The sequence below is a fragment of the Oscarella lobularis genome, chromosome 5 (assembly GCF_947507565.1).
Source record: "Oscarella lobularis chromosome 5, ooOscLobu1.1, whole genome shotgun sequence".
In the NCBI taxonomy this organism is placed as follows: domain Eukaryota; kingdom Metazoa; phylum Porifera; class Homoscleromorpha; order Homosclerophorida; family Oscarellidae; genus Oscarella; species Oscarella lobularis.
Window position 1 is genome coordinate 947,396 of NC_089179.1, and position 19,234 is coordinate 966,629.

Here is a 19,234-nt window from a genome sequence, read left to right on the forward strand (position 1 = left end):
ATGAACCAGGATACGGATAAGACACTTGCTGCCTCCGAAACAGGCAGTTCATGCGACTTTTCCGTACCTTTTTGCTTTGCGTGAGGCCACACTCGCGTCGCCTTTCAACGAAAATCGTCGTATCTGCGCACGGCGCCGCCTTCAATCCTAGCCAGACTGGCGACGCGACGACGCTGTACGGTCACGACGCTTACTTTGTGACGCGAACAGCCGCCTGCACGGCCGCGGGTAAGCAGAAAAAATGCAGCGCCCTCGAAATAATCGTAGGATCACGCCCACAGGCGTCGCTGATGGGATCGGCAGTTGGGCAAAAGACGGAATCAATCCTTCGGAATTTCCTTCCCTACTCATGACTCGCTGCAGAGAAGCGATTGTGTCGGGTCTCGTAGCACCCAACGACGTGTTAGAACAGGCCTTTGAATCCATGAAGAACGATTCCCGTCCAGTAGCCGGTAAGTCTCTTCAAGAGCTGTTTGTATAGCAAGCCACGTATATGACTGGTTCTGTTGTTAGGAAGCAGTACGGCCTGTTTGGCCGTCGTTTCGGGCACCACGTTGCACGCGACGAATCTGGGCGACTCCGGTTTTGTTGTCGTGAGAAGAGGCAGCATCGTGTCCTCGTCCGCGGCCCAGATGCACGCACTCAACTACCCCTACCAGTTGACAATACTACCGGAGAAAATTCGCAGTAAGGGCATATCACTTCTGAGGTAAGAGCAGAGAGAGGAGGAGTATATATATAGAGACGCACTACTCTCGAGGCCCCGTTCACTCTTTCGCTAAGCCTACATGTAGCTTTCTACTATAGTCCCGCTGCTGCGGATTCAAGTTCGTTTCAACTTGAATCCGGTGATATCGTCGTTGTCGCAACCGACGGTCTGTATAATAATTTGCATCGTGAGCAAATTGAGAATTACGCGTCTCTCGTAGAGGTATGCTCTTTTAGAAGAATAATATATAGACTACGAGAACGATCGTATTCTCCTAATCAAGGTTGTCGACGACGATTCCCTAAAACGGTTAGCAAAAATTTTAGTTACTGAAGCAAGGACACTTTCGTTTGACTCGAAATACTTTTCTCCCTTTGCGGAGGAGTCGACGAGAGTTTATTCGCAAAGATGTCTCGGTGGGAAACCAGACGATGTCACGGTTATAGTGCTGGGCATTGCAATTGACACGTAGTGTTCTTAGACATGCTGGTGCGTCGCGAGTGTATTGCTGCGTATAGTGGGACTAGACTAATACAAGACATACGCTAGACAGCACGGAAAACCGGTGAACGCGCAGCAATGGGTTTTCAATTTTGTTCAGTCATCTCCCGATCCTGTTCCCTCTACGGTCCAGCCTGGTCAATTTTTTTTTTATTATTAGAAGGCGGGTTGAAAAACAGGCTTCGTACCTTCTCCTTTTTCTCCTTTTTCTCCCTTTTCTCCCTTTTCTCCTTTCATGTTGCCCTTCTTTTTGCAATCGTGTTCTTCCTCATCGAAAGCGTTACCTTTGTCTGTAAAGAACTCCGTTTTACAACTGAGGGGATAATTAGAGGAAAGCTATGGTACCACCTTTCTCGGGTTTTTCAAACCAATCATCGAGTGGTTTGAACAGATCATCTTTGAGATCTGACAGATTTTGACGTGGTGGACAGTTTTTGCGTTGAACGCAACGATCAGTGCCGTTGATACTGTAAAGACCTGGCGGACACTGACATCCCTTGACGCAGACGAGCGGACACGGCCCCGGCGCCGTTCCACACGTCAGCGGACACATAGTTCCACACGACGTATAAATTTTGTCTCCGGTGCACGTTTGACCTGCAAATCAAAAATAGTACCGTAAACGCTAAAGATTCGAAAGAGACCGGTTGGGGGGCATTCTTCCGGTCGGACGCATTGCTTAGTGGCGTTGTTTTCGACGAGTCCTTGTGGACACTGACATCCCGCATGGCATATCTTTGGGCACGGTACGAAAGGCAGCTTTGCATTCTTGCACGTGCGGCGACACGGGCTTCCGCATTCGAGGAATACTTTACCGCCCGTGCAAACAGGTTTTGGTTCTAAAACGCTCTTATAGAAACCGCTCGCACGCACTGGGACGCATACTTGGTGTAGGTTTCGGACACTCTTCGAGTCTTATGCATCTTGTGACGCCGTTCCTGTCGGTGTGCTCTGTTTGCCCTCGAGGACACTGACAGCCTCTGACACAATGAAAAATGCATTTTCGACCGGTGAGACGATCGCACGTAGGCGGGCACGGACTTCCGCATCCTCGAAAGATTTTACCTCCGGTGCATTTGGCCCAAACTAGAAAATTTGTTTCCGAGCGCAAATCTCAGATGTACAGTAGGAGAAACGTTCGTACTTTGAATACGGCATTGACTCAGTGGCATGCACTGTCCTGTCATCTTGTTCTCGACCGTGCCTTTGGGGCACTGACATCCAGGCAAGCAGGGCTGGGTGCGGGCACACACGCGGTTGGGGTAGACGCACGTATTAGGACAGGCACTGCGGCAAAGTTGAAATACTTTTCCGCCTGTGCATCGTGCCGCGAATGGGTTGAAAGGGATTCCTACACACGAGCGCGCAAAATTTTAATGAATTGGTCTGGCGCTTCGTCGGCCGTTAGACAGGTGTGAGACGATAGCAGTGGAATGCTTCTCACCGCAGCAGTGGAACGCGCGAAAACGCTGCTTCGCGAAGTAGTCGGAGAGTCAGATTTACATGCAAAACGTTAAAAGTAGAATAGGGCAAAGGACTGATTGGTCCCAATTTTGTTGTTTGAAGGCTCGTTTGCCTCTGCGCAAAGAGCGACGGCTTTAGAAGCCGTATCACTTGCACTTACCGTAGGCTTGCGGCGAAAAGTAGCAGAGAGCGAGGAGAAGCGTCACGCAGGTTGCAAGCATTGTCAGGTTCTTGCAGAAAGTGAGCGCCTGCTAGCAGAGCTGCTAGTTTAGTATAGGGGACTTGGCAAATTTTTTTGATAAGGTGCACAGCCTCTCTGCACCGCATACTGCGCTAGGATTGATGTAGTTCATCCAAGCGTGACCCCCAAACCCGAATTTCTTTATTTTCACCCCAAACCGCTTGATCAATAGAACGTGAATGCGCATGCAGGAGACAAAACGTTGCACAGTTGTACAAAAAGCACTACTTCAGTCCAACTGAAAGGCCGACAATCAAAGCAATGAGACCCAAGAGAACCAGACAGAGAATGGCACATAAGACCTTTTTCTAATGAAAACGCGAATGAATCCCAACGATACACTGAACTCAAAGGGACTCACTCGTCTCGCCTTCTTCTGATAGACGGCCGCCTTCCTCGTTGCCTGTTTAGCTTCGGTAACGTGACCAGCTGCACTGTCCACATTAGCTTCAATGTTATCAATCAGTTCTCCCTAAAAATTGAAATTGAAAGCGCGTAATTAGAGAAACTAGATTAGCTTTACTTGCTCTTGAACCATAGTCGCCATGTCCATGAACAAATCGTAGAGTTCCTGTTGGTCAAAGACAAAGTAACAGATCGTATTACTAAGGGAAATGCGAATTCATGTACTTTCATGCTTTTCTCTAGCCGTATGATGTCACTGTGTCGCGTCTCGATTTCTCCTAACGCTCGTCTCATCTGCTCATTGTCAACCAAAATCTAAAAAGAAGTATTTTTCATTAGTAAGTGTCAAAGATTTCCTCTATTCATATGTGTAGGAGACACACTCACCCCTTGACTGAATACATTGAAATTTCCTTCATCCAACATGTCTTCCACTTCTTCGGGCGACTTCTGTTTGTCGGCTACGAAAAAACGGGTATGCCATACATTATCTATACGGCTTCCATTAACTGACTTATGGTCAATTGACGTCGTATCCTGTTCTTGCACTTTTCCCTATAGTCCATCTGCACGGCGTTGTAGTCTTCCAAAACGGACGTAAACTTGCGAACGAGTGTAGCATGCTAATAGACGCCTTCGCGACACGTTTGCACCCGACACCGCTAATGTGTTTACCTGAGCCTTATATATCCTTAGGTCAGCTGAATGCCTGCTATCGCCCTTCTGCTCCTCCTCAATTTTCTTCTCCATCGCTACAAAGAAAAAATAAAAAAAAAGATGCCTGAAACGAGATTTCATCTCGTCACCTTTCAGTCGAAGACGCACGGTATTAGATTGGCTCTTCACATCGTCCATCATCGACTCAAGTCTTTCTCTCTGAGCTGTCGAGACAGCGTCCTGAATTTTTTATATTTCTAGGTCCTGTGTAATTCGTGTACCATCTCCGCCACCGGCTCCCGACGCGTGAAGCGGATTATTCACAATGTCGTCCTCGAGACGTCGAATCTCGTAGACGGTCGTCTGGATTCTGCCTATAGCGTCGCGAAGGTCGTCAACCTGCAAAGAAGACGCTACGGACTCGGCGAATTGTTTTATCTTTATATCTCACTTGGCCGAAGAGGTCCGACAAATAGGCCTCTTGTTGATCGTCGCCGCCCATGTCGACGACGATATCGTCCGGACGAACGTCACCCTATTAGGTATCGCTAGCGATTTTTTGGGGTTCGCCATTGCCTTACCTCGTGCTGCAAAGCGAGGAGAAGGTCTTTCATTTTTCTCTTTCGGCAGTGAAAGCTCCTCTGCAGCCGGGCAACTTCGTCGCGTGATCCACAACCGCCTTCGATATCGTCGTCGCGTCGCGTCTCCCTGCTTCATTGTTTGATCTATCCGGGGAAGCGTCATCACACGTCACTGCTCAGCGCGTGATCGATGGCCACATTCGCGATCTTCTCCGTGTTGGTAGCATTTCTCGTCGCCGTTCGAGCTCATCCGACTTACTACGAAGTCGACGAGCGCTACTTGCAACCTGGAGCGCTGCCTCCTTTCAATTCCTACCACATCCACGTCATGTTCGTCAACGGCAACAACGAATCCATCAAAGCAGCCATGGAATTTCACGACGAGTTTGTCGAAAAGTTTAATCTAACTGGAACGAAGCCGTGCACCGGAAATCTTCATCAGGGTCGCCTCTGCATGTTCGGTAAGAAAAGCGTCCAAGACGAGCCATTTGTCACGTCACGTCTTTGCGCAGAGGTTGAAGTGCAGCCGTCGTCCGACTCTCCCTTTATCTCCGGACAGTGGGCTGCATTCGTTCCACTGGAAGACTTTCAACGATGTAAGTGTTCATGAACTTGATCAAGGAAACTTGATCTGCCTCTCGTTTAGGCGTTCCTTGGACCATGCAAAACCGAAAGGGCCTCGACATCTTTGTTCATCCCAACTCCGGCAAGGGACTCGATGACCACACGCTTTGGCCGCTGTGGTAAGATGGAATTTCAATTATTAAAAAAAAGTCAATTCTTTTTTCTAGGGGTGGCATGCCTTGGCCAATCAACGTGGCAGCATTTTCTACCTAAAAAAGAGGCAACGAAGCTGGTGAATCGCGATTGATGATGCTTGCTGCGTCTTTTGTCTGCTGGCTGAGCGTCCTATCTGTAGTTGCCGTGCTCGCATTTTCGGTTGCACGAAGGGTAGAATTCTATTTATCTATATATCACTTTTCTTCTGGAGCAAATTCGGGAGAGAAAACGTTCTCCTCGACGTAGTCGTCGCAGTGTCTTTCTATTTCGTCGGCAACGTCACGGAGGCAACCAGTCAACAATCCGTCACTAATTCTAGACAAACAGTGTGTCCGCACGTACGTACGTACACGAAGCGTTTTCTCTTACTTCTCGACGACGGCCGATGGATCGAATCGTCCCAAAGGACGAGCAGCGCCGTCTCGCAGGTATTCGTCGTATGCACGCTGACTCTTCAGTAGTCGATCGCGCGTCTCTTCTAGCACGCAAAGCTCCGTTTCCCTACGCGTCGACGCTTTCGCTTTCTTTTGCCGACTGGACGAAGTGAAGCGACACGCGAAACCGGACGATTCGACGTCGTCTGCATCTTCGTATTCTATTGTACGCCATTTGCGTCGAATTTCTTCTTCCTCCGCCTGCAATTTTGACGTCATCGAGCGAAATTGCGACTGCGTTCTTCTCTCTACCTCGAATGCATCTAAATGCTGTCCGATTGCTTCGAGCGTCGGTCGACTCAATTCTTCGACTGCCTGCTCTTCTGATTTCGTTTCAGCGTCAATTCTTTATAGACATTTTCGTTCTAATGCAGAGCTATGTCTCGTCAGATGCTCTACCTTGACAATTCTTGCGCAGTTTCGATTAGCAAGTCGTTCAAGAGACGTTCGGCAACAAAGTCCGCGTGGGAAGATGTCTACAGGGCAACAACGTAAATGAAGTGATTCGAATACGCGGTACATACAGCTGCAACGGCTTTTTCTGACAGTTGATAACGCAGTGAAGACATCTTTCCCTCTTCAGGCTAAGGTATGACGTTTTTGCATTACGCGAGGCAGGCTCTTTAGCTAGGCGCAGTGTACTACCTTTCTACGACTTCTTGTTCTCTGTGTTGAATGTGATCGGATTGCCGCGAGCCTTTCTTTCTCAACGCGTCTTAGCGCGGCAATTTCTTCCATCTATAAAATTCAAAGCGCGTTGACCGTTAAATAATTAATTAATTAATCTGGTTTTTTTCTCGCCTGTTTTTGAGTCTCTTGATCTAGCCAGACTTGCCTGAATTTGAATTTTAAAGATTTAGGCGACATGGTCCTATGTGATGATGACCTTGCCGCTTCTTTTCCCATCATTTCTTGAAAAGCAGCTCTTAGTGATTTGAGCTGGTTTTCTTTCTCCGCGATTTCTTCGTCTTTTCGCTTTTCTACTAAAGTTTCCTTTCTCACAGTCGTTCTTTTCTTTTTCTTCTTTTTCTAAACAAAACTGCAAGCAACACTTGAATTTTAGCGCCCATAACGACTACAGTTTTTGCCGGCGGCTCAGCTTTCTTTTCAGTTAAATTTCTACTAGGAAATCGGTGAGTGCTCTTTCCAACGGGTCTCGAAACAACAGCATCCCGTTGATGCAGAATCTATAAGAACGACAATAAGGCACAACAATCAGGTAAAAATTCAATAACCTGCTTTCGCCGCTCTCCTTCTAGAGGTTGACTTCGTTTAGTTGATCGTCTCTTCAAAACGATTTTGCTCTATAGGCGGAATATCAGCCTTTGTCGGATATGAAGAACGCGTGCAAATACCTTTTCCTGTTTTCCTGAAACGAGGCCCACACCATCTTTGTCACGACGAGCCACAACGTCGTCTCTGTCACCTTCAACAGACTCAAGTACGTCTGCCATTACCTTTGGCCCGTCAATGTCCATCTGCGTGCAGCACGCCGACAATTGCTGTATCAAATAGCCTAGCTCTTTCTGTATTCCGCCGAGCGACGCGTAGCCGCGCGGCTGACCGCATTGAACGAACGTCTGAATTGCTCGAACGGCAGCGCGATGAGCGGCAGCCAAGCGAGACAGAGTCTGACTCTAAATTAACAAGAAAACGGTAAATACATTACCCAGAAGCAATCAAATGAAACCAACTTTCTTAGTGTGTCTGACTGACAAAGGCTGTCTCTCTCGCCTTCCCAGTTCATCCTGTATGTCGTGCACCTGGCAAATATTTATGAGGTATCTGTCTCTCAACGTAGATATTTCCTACTTGTCTCTGCAAAACGTAGAGCATTCGAGCTGATCTAGCTGCTTGCTCTTCAGCCTTTACAACTGCTCGAACACTGGCTGCATTTTGATGCTGATCAAACAGTGTTTCCCTGAATCGATGTCTCGTAGGAGGAGACGGCATCAAGACGCCGCCACTTCCTGGCGTTTTCTTTATTTTCTTGAGCTGATCGTTCAACTGCCGACGCAATCTATATATCTCAATAACCTCTTTCTCATCTCGAGTCAATGTCTCTTTGTCTTTGGCAGCATATTGACGACGTGTCACCGTTGAACCAGACACAGGTGTCTCTAAAGGAAACCTTGGCTGACGTCTTGCTGTTCGAAGCAGCACGGAAGAGCGAGGAGGAGAAGGAGGCGGTGATGACTGTTGATGTGATTGAATAGGAAGGGAATGATCACTGATTGAAGGTGGAGCCACTAGGACACCTCTGCGTACGTCTCGGCGAGCAAGAATGATTGCCTGTTGAAGGCGTTTTGATATTGGTCTCGTAGACTGAGGTGAGTCGTCGCTTTGGTGAGTTGATGTCTCCTTGATTTGTTCAATTATTATTGGACCGGGTTTTGCTGGTTTGAATGTTGGCCGACGACGGTCAAAGGTAGAATTCAAGTTAAAATGAAGTTGATTTCGCAAATATTTGCTCTGTTCCATAGACTGAAGCGGATAGGAATTCGAATTGGTTCAGTTAGAGCGCGTTAGCGTAAGAAAGCAGTGTGCTGTCGCCTTTACTTTGGGAACTTCAGCGAAGCGGGGCAGCGACAAGACAGATTGACGAATGGAAGAAAAGACCACGGACAAAAAAGAAAAGCGGGGGCCCCAATCGGGAAAAAGACGGGAAAGCGGCGACGAATCATTAATTCCTCGATCAGCCAGCATCCTCATCATGCTAATATCTGCCGCGGTGGCTCTAGGAGCCATCGCGATGCTTCAAACGCAATCGAACGAACCAGAAGCAGAGCAACGAGACGAAAGAACGGAAGAGAAAACAATCCCAGCGCCTCCAGCGGCCGAAAAACGTCTCTTTCCCGTCTCGCCGACCGATCGACGCTTCACCGTCGACGAATTACGCGCGCACGGCCCGACGGCGAGCACAATTTATCTCGCAATCTTCGGTCGCGTTTACGACGTAACAAAAGGCAAGCAACACTACGGCAAAAAGGGCGGCTACTCGTTTTTCGCCGGACGCGACGCGACGCGATCGTTCGTCTCGGGCGACTTCACCGACGCGGGCCTGACCGACGATCTGACGGGGCTCTCGCCCGATCTCATGCTCGGCATCGAGGATTGGGTTCGGACGTACGAGAAGGATTACACGTACGTCGGAATTCTCGTCGGACGCTTCTACGATGCGAACGGGAGAGCGACCGAAGCGCTGCGCGATGCGGAGAGACGAATCGGCGACGGTCACGCGGCGAGGGCGAAGGAGAACGATTTGAAGCGGCTCTTTCCGCCGTGCAATTCGCGTTGGGCCGCCGGCAGCGGCGAAGTGTGGTGCACGACGAAAAGGTCAGAATTCCGACCGCCGGAAAAATTGTCTATGAATTCCTATTCTTCAGTGGGGGTATTGCACGCGACTGGGTCGGCGTACCGCGGCGGTTTTTTCAAGCGGGCAGGAAAGAGTCTCGGTGTGCGTGCGTGAAAAAGTCCGGTAAGAGGTCCGATGGGTCGGATAGCGGTAACCGGGGCGATTTGGATGATCCGCGTTTAAAATTGTACACCGATTGCCCTGTCAGCGCGGATACGTGTAAAATAGTAGATTAGGTGACCCAAACACGGAAAGATTTTATATTGAAAAGCAACACCAAATGACGGCAGCAACAGCAAAAACGCAAGTCCATTGCATGGTTCAACGTTTTTCCCCTTTTGATCTGGGGCTACTAGTCTTCATTGGGATTGGTTGGCGGTGCCGCTATTGCGGACGAGCCAAGCAATCCATGGGCCGTGTTGAACAAATTGATGGGACTGTTTCCGTCAGTGATCAGCGTTGACTTCAGTCCCAGAGACTGCAGCAATTTGACCTGGCAGACACAACCGTCCAGTTGGCTCTGATCTCTACTACAACTCTCTCTTTACCTGCATCTCTGGTCCTGCCGTGGCAATGGCTTGGATCGTCTGAGAACCGATGGCATCGACCATCAGTTTGAATTTCTCCGTTTCAATTCCGGCCATTTCACGCGATTTGTTAATCTCCAAGTCATTCTGCTCGCGGATGTACTTGGTCTCCGCTTCGCGAGCGCTTGTCAACCTATCGAGCTCTGATTCCTGAAAGAAAAAGGCACTGACGAGGGTGAAAACTTATATACACGTAGCACTAACAGCCTCGATTTTAGATGCTTCTGCTTTTAGTTTGGCCTGCTGAACAGCAGCCTCTCCTTCAATTCTCGCCGCTTCCGCGCGAGACTGTGCTTCCGCTTTCGCTTGACCTGTAGACTCCACAGCAGCACTATCCCACAAAATTGCTCAAGGTTAGCTGCACATATATCCTCCTATACGCTGTACCTGTTCGCCTGCAATTCAAGCAAGTTTCTCCTTGCTTTCTCAGCTTCAGCTTCATCCTGAATCTTCTGCCTCTCAAGACGACCTCTAGCCTCTTGTTCAACGCGTTCAGCTTCGTGCCTACGCGTAACAAATCATCGTTCGTTTTCTCCGTTGGATTTTTACTGCTTCTCACTTGGCTGTTGCCTCTTGGGAAGCGGTGGTAATCTCAATGGCCAATTGGACGGACTTTTGCAACGCGTCTCTCGTCCTCTGATCAACCGGCTCCACCGATTGAATGTCAATGCTCGTAATCACCAGATTGTTGGCTGGGAACTTGAATCGCTCGCGCACTTTGTTTTTCTCGTCCAATCCGAAAACGGACGATCGAATAATGCGAGCAGAATTCTACAAGAAAAGGATTTTCAATTGGCTCAAAAATAACCAATTTTTGGACCTTGTGAAAATCGTCAAACTGAACTTGAGCCACAGCGCCACGAACGCGTGACGCAATTGCTTTGCAAGCATCGCCGACGAAATCAGGAACAGAGAAGAGTTTGAACGCCTCCGCTTCAGTCATGCCTTCGTGATCAAAATGCCTGGATGGAAGCAAAAGATATATATTATGCTAGTGCTTCACCTTTTTCCTTACCAGTTGTACGAGAGCTGGAGTTGAAGACGAGCGTGATCGGCTGTTTCTATGGTGATGATGTCAGTGAAGAAGTCGGGTCCCAGAAGAAGACAAAGCGCTTTGATGACGTTTGGCTTTTTGGGCTTGCCTCCAGACAAGCTCAACTGGGTAAATTGTTCGTCGGGAAGCAACATGACCAAATCGGGACCGAAGACGACTCTAGTAAGAAAAGGTTCACCTACACGCGTGCACAAAGTAGGGGAGCCCCTTACCTTGCTTTCTTCTCCTTGTAGTCGTATATTTGGACGGCAGCGTTGTGCGGAACGCGAAACGTGACCACTCTCGTTTTCTCGCGAAGTCTCGGCGGACCAGTGGGTCCCGAACGGTCGCTTCGATCCGCCAGCGGATCTCTCGCCATTTGAAGCAGCTGCTCGACGGCCGGCGGCAATTCTTTCACCCACAATTCTTCGTCTTGCGACATCATGTACGTCTCGCCGCACACAGCGCGAACCTATGAGAGGCAAGTGTGTACGCAGAGAAAGAAGACTCCTTTCTTCCAACTGACTCGTCCTGTCTTTGTATCTCGAACGTAGATGCCTTCGTTCTCGTCTAACGCAATTGCCTTTCGTTTCGTCACCACGTCAACTTCAACCGGAGGAACATACTCAGCCGGACCACGAATCATCCACCTGTCACCCGGTTTTCTCTGCTATGTGTGCGGCAGACGTTCGTATAGCCGGCATTAAGTATTAACTCGGTCCCCTTACCGTTTTCTTGCCGTCTTCTGTGTCCATGAAGGCCTCGTTGGCTTTGAGTATCACGCCTTCGTCTTCACCAAGGATATAGATGTTCTGAATGCCTTTCTCCAGTTTCTCGCCTGGCTGCAAAAAGAAGGATCTCTCTCCCTGCATCAGGAAACGAAGTTGAGCATTAAGAACACGGAATGCAACTCAGACATACCCGAACAAGCCTTTTCTGACCTAGCTGCGGCTTTCCGTCGTCCCCGACCGGATCAAGAATGACGCAGTATTGCCTGTTGGTCAACGTGTTGATGTTCACCACGCCAACAACCTTTGGAAGAGCAGATACTGAACACGCTCGTCTGTGACTGTATCTCTGGCAGTCCTACCCTCTCATAAACATCGGGGATGTGAGTTTCAGTGTCTTCGAACGTAATCAGCCACTCTTCTCCGTTCTTTCGAACGATTCCCTTGCCGTCCTTGAAGGTGCGCGTGGCAGACATGTGCAATGCAGTCTACGCAAGGAAACCCGGTGAGCGGAAAAAAAATCTCGCCTACTAATTAGATTGTTCTCACTTTCTCCGTCAAAACGTAGGCTTTCACAATTTCAACCACTTCCTCATACGCGCTGGGCAAATAGGCACCGACTTGCTTGACAAGCCACTCCTCGCCTGTCACTCGATCATTCCCCTGACGATCCTAGAAAATCAAAAAGAAAGAGACTAAGATGACTAAAAAGAGGTACGATTCATATATATCACTTACCTGAGTCTCTTTTCGAGCTCTAAGTTTGATAGCCTGATTGGGCATGATGACAGTCGCTCGGATCGTCTCGTCGACTTCGACCTCCTTTCTCGGTATGTACGTCCCTAAGCAGCAAAAGCACGTGCAACTCGGTTTCCGTGCACTCATTCAGTCTAGAATACCGGGTCCCTCGAACAGCCACTCGTCGCCGGCGACGCGTCGCACTTCGGCGTCGTCGTCGTCGAAATCGAGAACGGCTTTGAGTCGCAGCGCCGTGTTAGCGAGCACGACTTTGAGCTTCGTGACGGGCTGCTTGAGCGCTTCGCCCGGATAGAGCGGAAAGGGATCCTGCGCGAGACGTATCTCCTGATCGGCGAAGCGCAACTTCACTTGACCGGACTCGTCGAAGACGGGTTTCGAGTCGGCGTCGCGCACGACCGGGCTCTCGATGACGCAGAAGCTGCGCGGCGGCACCGTGATCATCTTTTCCGGTCCGACGAGGACTTTTTCGTTGTCCTGACGAATGAACGTCTTCGGACCGACTTCGATGCGCGTCACGTTCGTGTTTTGGTCGAGAACGTGGATGTAGTAGTAGGGCGGGATGCGATAGAGGCTCTGCGGCTCGTCGGACGCCGCGCTCGGGCCTGGACGACTGCGACGATCCATTTAGAAGAGCTAGACAGAGACGCCTTTTCACGAGGGGCGTGGATGGGGGATGGGAAAGGGAGCCCCGGCCATCTACGACGTCTTTTCTAGCTTGCACGAGGGTTTGGTGCAATGCTGCAGTGTGAATGTGCGCCGGTGCATTACGAAAAAAACGATAAAAACGATCGTAAGCACCCGAGCAAACAACCCGGGCCACAACCGGTTCTCGCCTGATTTGGGGAGTCTCGAAAGAAGCTCTCTATCAGCCGGACTTACTGTGTACGGGCGAAGGACGTTCAAGCAAGAAAGAGACGAGCTCGTGTAAGTTTACGCCGTCACGACACCTCCAATGATTGGTTGCTTCCCTACTAATTTGATTGGATCGCGCACGTGGATTTTCGGCTTAGCTCAGTAGATCCCCTATTTTAGGAAACAGCCATATCGCTTACTCATTGCTTCGCTCGTTGCACAACGAACGAGCAATTTCGGGGGAAAAAAGAGAGGCGGGGCTCCTTCCGAGGAAATGGCTGGTATTGCTCCAACGTAAGGCGCTGCAACGCCTGATTGACGACTTTCTGTCTTCAGGCGAACGGCCTTCTCAATTGGTTCTAGTCGTCGATGTTAGTCCTGTGCACTGGGGAAGGCTAAACGCCGCTGCGGAGGAGGTACGGAAAATGGAACTTGCTTTTCTTTTCGTCTCACAACCAACACTGTCAGTCACTGTCGTTTACTCGGTGCGTGGAGAATGTCTGCGTCTTTCTCAACGCTTTCATGATGATAAACGATGGGAACAAGATAGCTGTTCTTGCCTCTCATCCTCTTGAAAAGTTTGTGCAGTATGATCTTCCCAAAATACAGGAAAATTTCATTTTGCTCCTTAGCCGATTCGTCTATCCAACGTCAAATGTTCCAAGTGACGGCGTGAGATATGAACTCTTTGCTGCCCTCGATAAGGCAGTCGTCGACGGAATGAAAGCGATGGCACAAAAACTGACCTTACATGGTTACAATAGATAAAGACTTAAAAAAAATTATCAATAGAGTCTGTTTTAGAAAACGTTATCGCTGATGGGTCTCCTTCTTTGATGGCTGGCAGTTTGGCCAAGGCCCTTTGCTGTAAGAGAGACCACCAACACTTTTATCTATATTAATTTTTTTTCATCTGCAGACATTAACAGGACTACTCAAGGTAGCCGGTTAGTAACTCTAGCGCCTGCTAATTTTGTATACAATAGCTGGGGGTCAACTTCAATCGAGAATTCTGGTATAGTTACATGTCCAGTGGATGGCAGTCTTATCAAAAAACGACTCTTTATTAGATAGTCAAAGTGTCACCTGACGCTCCGGCTCAATACATGGCCACAATGAATTGCATATTTGGAGCTCAGAAAAATGTACCTATGTACTACACTATTAAGTGATGAATTTTTGACTGGCATTTAGGGAATACCTATTGATGCTTGCATCATTGGTCCGGACTCTGGTTTTCTGCAACAGGTACTTATGAAAACATTTTTTCTCTATTTCTATTCTCTTTCCAGGCATCTGACTTGACTGGTGGAATGTACCTTAGAGTTCCTGAACCGAAGGCGTTGCTACAGTATCTTATGGTATATTCAGCTTCGTCATATTTTTCCGTGCTCATGTCTTGGTATATTGCAGTGGGTGTTTCTTCCGGATGCTTCAATAAGGAATACATTGGTTTTTCCGTCTCGAGCACTTGTCGACTACAGAGCGGCCTGTTTTTGTCACAGAAAACTTGTAGAAGTTGGATTCGTCTGCTCCGTTTGTCTTTCAAGTAAGAGTAGTGGACATTTGGGATTGGGGGAAAGGCGAGTTTCTTTCTTGCAGTTTTTTGTCAATTTAATCCCGTCTGCCTGACCTGCAAGTAAAGTGCAAACAGCTGGAGTCCTTTCTCTATTACGTACAAATTTATTGATTTGTAGTTCACGGTTCAGAGTGCCTGGCCTGGGTGCGGCGAAGGGAAAAAAGAAGAATGTCACTTAAAAGTTAAATTATTTAGCGTATTTAATTAATTAATTAATAATAGACGACTTCATTATTCGCCCAACATGGAGCCATCAGCATGAGTCATTGACATCCGTATTTATTTATACGGGAGCAACAGATAGAACATGCCACGGAAGTAGCCGTACACGTTCAACAGGTTTCATGGACGCTATCGAGAGCGAAGAAGAGGAGGAACGGCAGCCGCTCGTTCTCTCGACGGAGAAAGAGCAGTCTAGCACTTGTCGAAAGAAAGCCAACTTCAAAAGAAGACGGCGTATCGACGTCTGTCTGGCGCTAATCGTGTCAGCGACGCTTGGTTTGGGAAGCGGAGTTTCGTACGCACTCAGCTATCTTATACGACCCGTACAAAGGGCCTGTCCTGCATGGTCCCCTTCATCTACTGTCTACGGGTTCTCTGGTTCGATGGCTGTCGCGGTAATATTCGGCGTCTTTGTGCCCAGTCTCTCGGCGAAGTTATCGGCGCGGACTGCTGTCGTTGCGATCACTTTGCTTTCTGGTCTTTCGTACGGTCTATCGGGACTCGGAACTCAGTTATGTCAGACAGCTGGCGTATCGCCTGTTATTACGGAGATTCTCTACGTCGTCGGATTGTCGGCTACTGGACTGCCTATTATCTGGGCTTACATCTTATGTTTTCAGCTTCTGGTTCAACTGATTCCGCACAGAGTGGGGCTGGCTGGGAGTACGTTTAGTGCAGGCATTACTGTTGGGGCGGAAATCTTTGGCCAATTGATACTGGCGCTCATTAAGATTGACGGCATGACGACTGCATCTATTCAATTTATCGTTGGAATTATAGTCGTCCTGCTGTACACTGTATGCATATTTCTCACTCCTGATAAGAAAGTAAAGAGCGGTGCTGACAGCAAAAGCGACGTGCAAGGAGCTTCTTTACGAGAGGTCATGCCATTTTCTTTACTTATCCGTCGTTCTGCATCTATTCTGACGTCTTTTTTTGTAACTGTAGCAGTGGCTCTAGCCATCGGCGTGGTAGCTCATCTTGCCTTGATTCTCGATGCACTTTGGAATGCAGACGCTCCTCCGAGAGCAGCATTGGCTGGATTTGCATTCGCTTTTTATCTTGCCGGTAGATTGACTTGGACTGTAACGTCAGATTGTATTGGAATCAAAAGACTGTGTCTAATATCAGTGGCTCTGCAAGGCTTCATATTTGGATTTCTAGCTTGGCTCTCATGGAAACCTTCAACCGATGACTGGTCCAGATATTTGGGAGAAGTCATGATCTGTCTTTATTTGTTCATTTGCAGTGTCTGCAAATCGCACTGCATGAGCCTATTCTACGTTATGTTGGGAAAGGAGAATGAAAAGAACGCTTTGCGTTTGAGCAACATTGCTGGACTCGGAGCCATTGGCGGCCCCTTACTCATCGACGCCATGTACAACACGTTCAAGAGCTACTTTCAATTCTACGTAATGTCAAGCTGTCTTTGTCTCGTTTCACTCATCTTTGTTTTCGCAAAGCCTTTGACCTGATTAAAGGCTCTTCACTCGGGGGAAGAAGAAGACTACATAGCCATTTGTGAACTCTAGCTTGTGCGCGCTTTCAGATAAGAGGGGCACAGCATTTCACTTGGGATCCTTTTTAATTAAATCACGCATTTCTCATTCTGAAAATGCAATTTATTAATCGAACTTGAATCTACTAAAAACTCCATATGTTTCCATCCAATTTCAATCTCTATGACAAATTCGCTTCACTTTATAATTTCTCTCTGTTCCATCGGCAAGCAATCGCTCGTCAGTCATGATAACAATGTCATCGACCGGCCTTAGCAGCTTATTTATTGATTCGTTTACCATACATGTAGATATCTATGATGCAACGGAAGTAGCCGTATGTGTACATGCACGGGAACAAAGGAGAGGAAGAACGGCAGCCGCTCGTTCTTTCGACGGAGAAAGAGCAGTCTAGCACTTGTCGAAAGAAGGCCCCCTTCAAAAGAAGACGACGTCTCGACGTCTGTCTAAGAATGATCGCGTCAGCGACGCTTGGTTTGGGAAGCGGGGTTTGTTTCGCATTCAGCTATCTTATTCGACCCGTACAAATGGCTTGTCCTGCATGGTCGTCTTCGTCTACCGTCTACGGGTTCTCTGGTGCGATGGCTGTATCGGCAATATTCGGCCTCTTTGTGCCCAGTCTAACGGCCAAGTTATCGGCACGAACTGTCGTTGTTGCTGTTACTTTGACTTTTGGTCTTTCGTTCGGCCTATCGGGACTCGGAACTCAGTTATGTCAGACAGCCGGATCACCTGTCATTACAGAAATTCTCTACGTCGTCGGATTGTCTACTGTTGGATTACCGTCTTTCTGGGCGTTTCTCTTTAGTTTTCAGCTTCTGGTTGAAGTGATTCCGCGCAGAGTGGGACTGGCTGGGGGTACGTTCGCTACAGGTTATACCGCTGGCGCGCAAGTCTTCAGCCAATTGATACTGGCGCTCACTAAGATTGACGGCATGACGGCTGGATCTGTTCAATTTGTTATTGGAATTATCGTCGTTCTGCTGTGCACTTTATCCATATTTTTCGTTCCTGATAAGAAAGTAGAGAGCGGTGCTGAGAGCAAAAGCAGCGTGGAAGCGGCTCCTTTACAAAAGGCTATGCCATTGCCTTTACTTCTCCGACGTTGTTCATCTATTCTGACGTCTTTTTTTTTAACTATAGCATTGGCTCTATCCTGCGGCGTGGTAGCTCATCTTGCCTTGATTCTCGATGCACTTTGGAATACAGACACTCCTCCGAGAGCAGCATTGACCGGATTTGCATTCGCTTTTTATCTTGCCGGCAGATTGACTTGGACGGTAGCGTCAGATTGCATTGGCATCAAAAGAATCTGTCTAATATCAGTGGCTCTGCAAGGCTGCACATTTGGATTTCTAGCTTGGCTCTCATGGAAGCCGCCAGTCGATGACTGGTCCGGATATTTGGGAGAAATTCTGATCTTCTTTTATTTGTTCATTTGTAGTGTCTGTAAATCAAACAGCTTGAGCATATTCTACGTTATGCTGGGAAAGGAGAATGAAAAGAACGCTTTACGTTTGAGCAGCATTGCCGGAGGAATTGGATGCTTCGTCGGTCCCCTATTCATCGACGCCATGTACAACGCATTCAAGAGCTACTTTCCATTCTACGTAACGTCAAGCTGCCTTTGTCTCGTTTCACTCATCTTTGTTTTCGCAAAGCCTTTGACCTAATTAAAGGCTCTTCACTCGGGGAAGAAAGAAGACTGCATAGCAATCGGTGAACTCTAGCTTTCAGGTAAGAGGGGTACAGCACTTCACTCGGATCCTTTTTAATTAAATCACACATTTCTAATTCTAAAAATGCAATCTATTAATAATCAAACCTGAATCTACTAAAAACCCCCATGGTACATAAATGCTTCTATCTAGTTTCAATCTCTATGACAAATTCGCTCCACGTTATAATTTCTCTCGGTTTCAGTCGACCGATTTTCTCCCCATCGGCAAGCACTCGCTCGTCACTCATGAGAACGATGTCATCGACCGGCCTCAGGAGCTTCTCGGAAACCCGTTCTCGTATCTTCCGAACCAGATCCGAATCGCGGACGTCCAATTGAAATGTGTCTTCTCTGCTCGAATCGTCTGACAATTGGATTTGATCTGACGGAACTCGGACGTCGCAGACAATTCCCTGGTATCTTTTGGGCCATACGTAACCTTTCCCTTGAGGCCGATAGGGTAGGGTCTGTAAACCGTTGTCGTGGTGATCAAATCCGAGCCCCTTTCCGTAGACGTAGAAGAGTTTCTTGTTTCGGTCCTTTTTCGGTCCCTTGAAGACGTAGTGTAGCTTGTAGTCGTCTTCCGGCTGCACGCGAGTGAAGTCGTTTAGTTTCGCGTGATAAAAGTAGCCGGTTTTGACGTTTGGATTGTGATTGCCCGGCTGCCGATAACGAATCGTGCCGTGTGAGAGATTGAGGAGAGCGGGCGAGTCGACGGCATTCTCGTCGACGCCAGGCGTCGAGACTCTGCGCGACGACGAGGAGTCGGGCTTGTTTGCCGAAAGGGAAGTCGCTGTTCCCATAGAGAGAGATCTGGCATTGCGCCTGCGCGAGTGTACATTCTCTTCTCCCAGCGCCCCTACAGTTTGAAGCAAGTTACCGACCAGCTGGCAAGCGGCTTTGCAGAATGCGTCTACGGAACAGCTAGCAGACCTCGTGGCCACCGTTTTGGCAAAAGGAGACCCCCGAAGGATGCTCGTACCATAGATATATGAGAGATCTATGCTCGTACGAAGAGATGTGTACGCGTAATGTGAGACTACGGTCAGACGCAGGCTCTCTTTCCCAAATAACCCCCGTCACGCGCTCGATTCTCCATACAACACG

The 19,234-nt window shown here is 48.4% G+C and overlaps 11 protein-coding genes across 12 annotated transcripts; 6 read left to right on the forward strand and 5 right to left on the reverse strand.

Annotated features, from left to right (window-relative positions):
* The first annotated feature begins 2 nt into the window (after positions 1-2).
* On the forward strand, positions 3-1,282 carry LOC136186865 (protein phosphatase PTC7 homolog). Its single transcript, XM_065974337.1, has 5 exons — positions 3-228; positions 282-452; positions 514-709; positions 808-931; positions 993-1,282. The coding sequence occupies exons 1-5, from the start codon at positions 51-53 to the stop codon at positions 1,179-1,181; spliced, it is 858 nt and encodes a 285-aa protein (XP_065830409.1). The 5' UTR covers positions 3-50; the 3' UTR covers positions 1,182-1,282.
* LOC136186873 (uncharacterized) lies at positions 1,209-1,976 on the reverse strand. The gene is made up of 4 exons (XM_065974346.1): positions 1,855-1,976; positions 1,559-1,807; positions 1,399-1,500; positions 1,209-1,344 (listed from the first exon to the last, which is right to left on the reverse strand). Exons 2-4 carry the CDS (start codon positions 1,761-1,763, stop codon positions 1,307-1,309), a joined length of 345 nt encoding a protein of 114 aa, XP_065830418.1. The 5' UTR covers positions 1,764-1,807; positions 1,855-1,976; the 3' UTR covers positions 1,209-1,306.
* A 1,058-nt stretch (positions 1,977-3,034) lies between these two features.
* Positions 3,035-4,716, reverse strand: LOC136186861 (syntaxin-1A-like). The gene is made up of 11 exons (XM_065974332.1): positions 4,559-4,716; positions 4,429-4,512; positions 4,259-4,376; positions 4,127-4,201; positions 3,996-4,072; positions 3,835-3,943; positions 3,708-3,781; positions 3,546-3,635; positions 3,439-3,486; positions 3,277-3,387; positions 3,035-3,223 (listed from the first exon to the last, which is right to left on the reverse strand). Exons 1-11 carry the CDS (start codon positions 4,589-4,591, stop codon positions 3,140-3,142), a joined length of 903 nt encoding a protein of 300 aa, XP_065830404.1. The 5' UTR covers positions 4,592-4,716; the 3' UTR covers positions 3,035-3,139.
* LOC136186869 (uncharacterized) lies at positions 4,707-5,571 on the forward strand. The gene is made up of 4 exons (XM_065974343.1): positions 4,707-5,019; positions 5,071-5,154; positions 5,205-5,301; positions 5,350-5,571. Exons 1-4 carry the CDS (start codon positions 4,749-4,751, stop codon positions 5,393-5,395), a joined length of 498 nt encoding a protein of 165 aa, XP_065830415.1. The 5' UTR covers positions 4,707-4,748; the 3' UTR covers positions 5,396-5,571.
* Positions 5,334-8,289, reverse strand: LOC136186841 (protein moonraker-like). Its single transcript, XM_065974311.1, has 13 exons — positions 7,585-8,289; positions 7,467-7,535; positions 7,128-7,409; positions 7,008-7,076; positions 6,852-6,959; positions 6,659-6,801; positions 6,574-6,607; positions 6,418-6,510; positions 6,297-6,356; positions 6,172-6,248; positions 6,025-6,118; positions 5,708-5,973; positions 5,334-5,653 (listed from the first exon to the last, which is right to left on the reverse strand). Exons 1-13 carry the CDS (start codon positions 8,251-8,253, stop codon positions 5,533-5,535), a joined length of 2,085 nt encoding a protein of 694 aa, XP_065830383.1. The 5' UTR covers positions 8,254-8,289; the 3' UTR covers positions 5,334-5,532.
* Positions 8,280-9,373, forward strand: LOC136186860 (neuferricin-like). Its single transcript, XM_065974331.1, has 2 exons — positions 8,280-9,108; positions 9,159-9,373. The coding sequence occupies exons 1-2, from the start codon at positions 8,378-8,380 to the stop codon at positions 9,361-9,363; spliced, it is 936 nt and encodes a 311-aa protein (XP_065830403.1). The 5' UTR covers positions 8,280-8,377; the 3' UTR covers positions 9,364-9,373.
* Positions 9,360-13,213, reverse strand: LOC136186840 (major vault protein-like). 2 transcript variants are annotated; one of them, XM_065974310.1, is made up of 16 exons: positions 13,114-13,213; positions 12,375-12,867; positions 12,214-12,317; positions 12,025-12,147; positions 11,838-11,963; positions 11,669-11,779; positions 11,476-11,613; positions 11,274-11,414; positions 10,981-11,219; positions 10,730-10,927; positions 10,535-10,676; positions 10,274-10,485; positions 10,102-10,218; positions 9,919-10,045; positions 9,676-9,864; positions 9,360-9,620 (listed from the first exon to the last, which is right to left on the reverse strand). In XM_065974310.1, the coding sequence occupies exons 2-16, from the start codon at positions 12,856-12,858 to the stop codon at positions 9,480-9,482; spliced, it is 2,592 nt and encodes an 863-aa protein (XP_065830382.1). In that variant the 5' UTR covers positions 12,859-12,867; positions 13,114-13,213; the 3' UTR covers positions 9,360-9,479. The 2 variants fall into 2 exon arrangements, with proteins under 2 accessions (XP_065830382.1, XP_065830381.1); XM_065974309.1 differs by having other exon boundaries at positions 11,274-11,417.
* A 63-nt stretch (positions 13,214-13,276) lies between these two features.
* Positions 13,277-14,979, forward strand: LOC136186871 (general transcription factor IIH subunit 3-like). Its single transcript, XM_065974345.1, has 13 exons — positions 13,277-13,367; positions 13,423-13,502; positions 13,555-13,664; positions 13,719-13,840; positions 13,891-13,953; positions 14,006-14,026; positions 14,073-14,101; positions 14,157-14,231; positions 14,281-14,334; positions 14,379-14,447; positions 14,500-14,635; positions 14,689-14,725; positions 14,784-14,979. The coding sequence occupies exons 1-13, from the start codon at positions 13,361-13,363 to the stop codon at positions 14,842-14,844; spliced, it is 864 nt and encodes a 287-aa protein (XP_065830417.1). The 5' UTR covers positions 13,277-13,360; the 3' UTR covers positions 14,845-14,979.
* Positions 14,980-14,993: 14 nt separating this feature from the next.
* Positions 14,994-16,552, forward strand: LOC136186851 (uncharacterized). The gene has a single exon (XM_065974321.1). It carries the CDS (start codon positions 15,010-15,012, stop codon positions 16,360-16,362), a length of 1,353 nt encoding a protein of 450 aa, XP_065830393.1. The 5' UTR covers positions 14,994-15,009; the 3' UTR covers positions 16,363-16,552.
* Positions 16,553-16,660: 108 nt separating this feature from the next.
* Positions 16,661-18,299, forward strand: LOC136186853 (uncharacterized). Its single transcript, XM_065974323.1, has one exon. It carries the CDS (start codon positions 16,734-16,736, stop codon positions 18,078-18,080), a length of 1,347 nt encoding a protein of 448 aa, XP_065830395.1. The 5' UTR covers positions 16,661-16,733; the 3' UTR covers positions 18,081-18,299.
* Positions 18,152-18,930, reverse strand: LOC136187326 (uncharacterized). The gene has a single exon (XM_065974904.1). It carries the CDS (start codon positions 18,928-18,930, stop codon positions 18,271-18,273), a length of 660 nt encoding a protein of 219 aa, XP_065830976.1. The 3' UTR covers positions 18,152-18,270.
* Positions 18,931-19,234: the final 304 nt, after the last annotated feature.

Excerpts from the sequence above, each read along its gene's own strand:
- LOC136186865 (XM_065974337.1), top strand. The coding sequence starts at position 51 with ATGCGACTTTTCCGTACCTTTTTGCTTTGCGTGAGGCCACACTCGCGT. Across the intron at positions 453-513 it reads CGATTCCCGTCCAGTAGCCG|GAAGCAGTACGGCCTGTTTG; the intron begins GTAAGTCTCTTC and ends TTCTGTTGTTAG. Across the intron at positions 710-807 it reads AAGGGCATATCACTTCTGAG|TCCCGCTGCTGCGGATTCAA; the intron begins GTAAGAGCAGAG and ends TTTCTACTATAG.
- LOC136186873 (XM_065974346.1), bottom strand. The coding sequence starts at position 1,763 with ATGTGTCCGCTGACGTGTGGAACGGCGCCGGGGCCGTGTCCGCTCGTC. Across the intron at positions 1,501-1,558 it reads GTTTGAAAAACCCGAGAAAG|ACAAAGGTAACGCTTTCGAT; the intron begins GTGGTACCATAG and ends AGTTCTTTACAG. Across the intron at positions 1,345-1,398 it reads AAAAGGAGAAAAAGGAGAAG|GCTGGACCGTAGAGGGAACA; the intron begins GTACGAAGCCTG and ends AAAATTGACCAG.
- LOC136186861 (XM_065974332.1), bottom strand. The coding sequence starts at position 4,591 with ATGAAAGACCTTCTCCTCGCTTTGCAGCACGAG. Across the intron at positions 4,513-4,558 it reads TCCTCGCTTTGCAGCACGAG|GGTGACGTTCGTCCGGACGA; the intron begins GTAAGGCAATGG and ends GATACCTAATAG. Across the intron at positions 3,636-3,707 it reads TCAATGTATTCAGTCAAGGG|ATTTTGGTTGACAATGAGCA; the intron begins GTGAGTGTGTCT and ends ACTTCTTTTTAG.
- LOC136186869 (XM_065974343.1), top strand. The coding sequence starts at position 4,749 with ATGGCCACATTCGCGATCTTCTCCGTGTTGGTAGCATTTCTCGTCGCC. Across the intron at positions 5,020-5,070 it reads GGGTCGCCTCTGCATGTTCG|AGGTTGAAGTGCAGCCGTCG; the intron begins GTAAGAAAAGCG and ends GTCTTTGCGCAG. Across the intron at positions 5,302-5,349 it reads CACACGCTTTGGCCGCTGTG|GGGTGGCATGCCTTGGCCAA; the intron begins GTAAGATGGAAT and ends TCTTTTTTCTAG.
- LOC136186841 (XM_065974311.1), bottom strand. The coding sequence starts at position 8,253 with ATGGAACAGAGCAAATATTTGCGAAATCAACTTCATTTTAACTTGAAT. Across the intron at positions 6,960-7,007 it reads AAGGAGAGCGGCGAAAGCAG|ATTCTGCATCAACGGGATGC; the intron begins GTTATTGAATTT and ends TCGTTCTTATAG. Across the intron at positions 6,608-6,658 it reads ATGGGAAAAGAAGCGGCAAG|GCAAGTCTGGCTAGATCAAG; the intron begins GTCATCATCACA and ends ATTCAAATTCAG.
- LOC136186860 (XM_065974331.1), top strand. The coding sequence starts at position 8,378 with ATGGAAGAAAAGACCACGGACAAAAAAGAAAAGCGGGGGCCCCAATCG. Across the intron at positions 9,109-9,158 it reads GTGTGGTGCACGACGAAAAG|TGGGGGTATTGCACGCGACT; the intron begins GTCAGAATTCCG and ends CCTATTCTTCAG.
- LOC136186840 (XM_065974309.1), bottom strand. The coding sequence starts at position 12,858 with ATGGATCGTCGCAGTCGTCCAGGCCCGAGCGCGGCGTCCGACGAGCCG. Across the intron at positions 11,780-11,837 it reads TCCCCGATGTTTATGAGAGG|GTTGTTGGCGTGGTGAACAT; the intron begins GTAGGACTGCCA and ends GCTCTTCCAAAG. Across the intron at positions 11,614-11,668 it reads GTCAGAAAAGGCTTGTTCGG|GGAGAGAGATCCTTCTTTTT; the intron begins GTATGTCTGAGT and ends TTCCTGATGCAG.
- LOC136186871 (XM_065974345.1), top strand. Across the intron at positions 14,102-14,156 it reads AACTTCAATCGAGAATTCTG|ATAGTCAAAGTGTCACCTGA; the intron begins GTATAGTTACAT and ends ACTCTTTATTAG. Across the intron at positions 14,448-14,499 it reads CGTTGCTACAGTATCTTATG|TGGGTGTTTCTTCCGGATGC; the intron begins GTATATTCAGCT and ends GGTATATTGCAG.
- LOC136186851 (XM_065974321.1), top strand. The coding sequence starts at position 15,010 with ATGGACGCTATCGAGAGCGAAGAAGAGGAGGAACGGCAGCCGCTCGTT.
- LOC136186853 (XM_065974323.1), top strand. The coding sequence starts at position 16,734 with ATGCACGGGAACAAAGGAGAGGAAGAACGGCAGCCGCTCGTTCTTTCG.
- LOC136187326 (XM_065974904.1), bottom strand. The coding sequence starts at position 18,930 with ATGGGAACAGCGACTTCCCTTTCGGCAAACAAGCCCGACTCCTCGTCG.